Source organism: Hirsutella rhossiliensis (assembly GCF_020360975.1).
Source record: "Hirsutella rhossiliensis strain HR02 chromosome Unknown scaffold00001, whole genome shotgun sequence".
Taxonomy (NCBI): domain Eukaryota; kingdom Fungi; phylum Ascomycota; class Sordariomycetes; order Hypocreales; family Ophiocordycipitaceae; genus Hirsutella; species Hirsutella rhossiliensis.
Window position 1 is genome coordinate 541,575 of NW_025408667.1, and position 3,252 is coordinate 544,826.

General features: G+C 46.8%; 1 protein-coding gene across 1 annotated transcript; it reads left to right on the forward strand.

Moving 5' to 3' along the window:
- Window positions 1–624: 624 nt before the first annotated feature.
- On the forward strand, window positions 625–1,455 carry HRG_00020 (uncharacterized protein; the record flags this gene model as incomplete). The annotated part of the gene is made up of 2 exons (XM_044858491.1): window positions 625–819; window positions 1,345–1,455. The coding sequence occupies 2 exons, from the start codon at window positions 625–627 to the stop codon at window positions 1,453–1,455; spliced, it is 306 nt and encodes a 101-aa protein (XP_044724891.1).
- Between the last annotated feature and the right edge of the window lie 1,797 nt (window positions 1,456–3,252).

A 3,252-nucleotide genomic window follows, 5' to 3' on the forward strand; every position in this document is an offset into this window, starting at 1 on the left:
AATGCCCTCCCTTAAGCGCGGCGCGGTATTACCTTATTAATAGCTTCTATACTATAGGGCCTATACCGCTAGCTCTACCCTACCCTTTTCCATTAATTATACTAGCCCTACTAGCCCTATTATCCCCGCGCCTATTAGCCTAGGCAGCCGGAACCGGGCTTTATACTTATCGGCCGGCTAGCTATTTTAATAGGGGCATAACCTATTATATATGCCCTTAGGTAGCCGGCGGCCGGCCTAGACCTACGTAAGCCTTAGGTTGCCTATCCCCTTAGCCTTAGGCAGCCTCCTCTACTTAAGGGTATATAAGGCGGCATCCCCCCCTTCCTCCTTCCTTTCCTTTTCCTCCTTCTTTAACTATAGTAGTAGTAGTAATAGGTAAGTTCTGCTTTACCTAAGGCGTTAGTTCGTTCCTAGCTATACGGGCCGCCTTATTAACGTATACTTATAGTAATAGCTATAGTAGTAATAATAGCCCTAATAATAATAACTTCTACTAGTAAGTTCTCTGCCCTATAGAGTAAGAGGCCGTAATCTATAATACTAACTTCCGCGATAGATATATCTGCCTCCCCCTCCCCCGCTTCCTCCTTCTCGGAGTATACGGAGTTATTCGTCGACGCTATGCTAGGCACGGCCGACGACGGCTCCGCCGCTGCCGCTGCTCTTACCCGCGCCCCCGCGACCGCGCCTACCGCCGCCGCCTCTACCTCTACTACGCTAGCCGCCCTTACGTCGCCCTTCCGGGTAACGACGCTATCCCGGCCGCCGGCCGTAACGCCCGGCCCCTTTACCCCCGCCTCCGCTACTACTACCCCCGTAAGTCCGCTACCTAGCGAGCGTAGTAGCTATTTTCCGCTAACTTCTTAAAGTATAAACGCTAAGTATAGGCCGGAGCCGCCTACGCGGCCCCCTATATACGGTACGCGTTATAGGAGCTCCCCTACGCCGACTAAGTCGGGCGCCGCTATAGCGGTAGTTATTACTAGTGCGCGCGTGCCGGCCGCGCCTATAAGGCGGCGCCTCCTATCCTACTCGCTACGGCGTCGGCTTAGAAGGCCGGCGCGCATAGGTAGGCATAGGGGGCTACTAAGAAGCGCCTTACCGCTGCCGCCGCCGCCTACCGTAATCTCTATGCCCTCGAGCGCTAGGGCCTCGTCCTTAAGTAGGTTCCTCTTATCTAGCTCTTCTACTTCCGCTGCTAACTCTCCCGGTACTAAGGACACTACCTCCGTCGCCTTATTAGCGGTCCCCTTAGCCGTGCCCGCCGCTGCCCCCGCCGCTACTACTAGCCGGGCCCCCCCCGCCCCTAGAGCCCCCGGAGCCGCCGCTACCGCCGACTAGCTCGCGGGCTTAGAGGGCCGCCTAAGCGCCCTAGAAAGCGCCGCCGCCGTTAATAAGGTAGAGGAGGACGACGAGGATAAGGATAAGGATAACGATAAGGATAAGGAGTAGGTCTAAGTAGTTTAAGGGCTCTGCCTTAAAATAAATACTATTTTTATCTTTACTTATATAATTACGCTCGCGTTATTATAACTACCTACCCTACTTTACTTACTTTATAGTCCTAGCCTAGGCTACTATTAGTAGTCTACTAGTCTATCGTTCTCGTCTACTATTTTAAATAAGGCTTTAAACTTATTAAGGGCTATAGTTCCCGTAAACTTATATATAGGTTCCTACGTAGGGTTAAGATACCCGCGCTACTTAACGAGGACCTCTTAGCGTTTCCCCCTACTAACCTTTTTCTAGCGCGTGGCCTATATCTCTTTAACCTTAAACTTATCCTCTCCCTTTACCTTAATTATAAGCGGTTAAGCGTCTGCTACTTCTTATCTAGGTAGTAGGTTAAAGGAGGCTCTATAAAGGAGGTCTACGTTAATCTTATTATAGACCCCTATTAAGAGACTATCGAGCTCTATAACCTACGGGCTAATAACCCTCTATACCGTAAACTTTACGTATAGCTAGTTAAGCTTCTTCTTTAATCGTACTAACCTATAGTTACGGAGGTCTAGCTATACCTTATCTCTTACCGCGAACCTATCTACTAGGGCCCTAGTCTTATTAGCGTGCCGCTCTTAATCTTACGCCGCGGCGGCTATTATAGATTAATAATAATCTATAGTCTCCTATAGCTTTTATATAAACGTAAAGGCGCGGCCCTCTAATAACGAATTACTATACTACTCTACTACTACGTCTACGGTAAAGGGAACTAATAAGGGTAGTTTAAAGCTATACGTTATAAAGAAAGGGGCTATCCTAATAGAGGTATATAGTCTACTATTTAACGTAAGTTAAGCCGCGGGGAGCTACTAGTCTTAGTCTACTTAGTTATAGGCTATAATAGCCTATAGGTAAGCCTACGCCTCTTAGTTAACCCTCTTAGGCCCTCTATTAGTCTATAGGTAATATACCGTGCTAAGTAGCTATATAATCTAAAGTAGCTAGTATAGGTACTACTAAAAGCGGCTAGTTTAATTCAATCCCTTATCGCTTATAATAGAGGCTAGCTAGCTATATAAGCGGGCCTAGTACTATAGGAAGCGCTTTATATAGGACTTTATATTTATAAACGGTATTAGCTTTAATACTATAGACTTACTAAGTCGGTCCTTAATTACCTATATATAGTAGTTACCGCCCTCTATAAGTAAGAGGTCCGTTATAAAGTCTATCTATATATACGTATAGAACCGGTCGGGTACCGGAAGCTACTTAAGTAGCCCTTTAAGCTATGCCCTTTAAATCTTTATATAGCTATAGATATTATAGTTATAAAGGAAGCAATAAACGTAGTACTATAGGAGGGGCTAGTAAAAGTCCCTCGTAAGGCCTACTACTATGCCCTATCTACCTAGGTAACCTATAATACTAGAGTTATAGATAAGTTAGACTAGCCTCCCTTAGAGCTCGTTCTATTTATCTAGCTCTAGCGGTCCCTCCTTCTCCTTAGCTTCTATAGTATATAGTACGCCCGGTACCTATAGTCTCCCCCGCTAGCGTAAATACCCTTATAGGTCGATATAGTAGTCGGCTACTTATACCTTTAGCTTTAGCTTTAGATCTAAGCGTCGAGCGCTAGACTTAACGGCACGGCATACGCCCTTATAGGTACGGTCTAGAGCCGCTATCCTATCCTATAAGCGTTAAAGGGCCTTATCTTAGAATACTCTCGCCGCGCGCGCCCTTAGGCCGGTCTATCCCTCCTTACTAGACCGAGGTAAGGGCGCGGGGGGAAGCTTATTT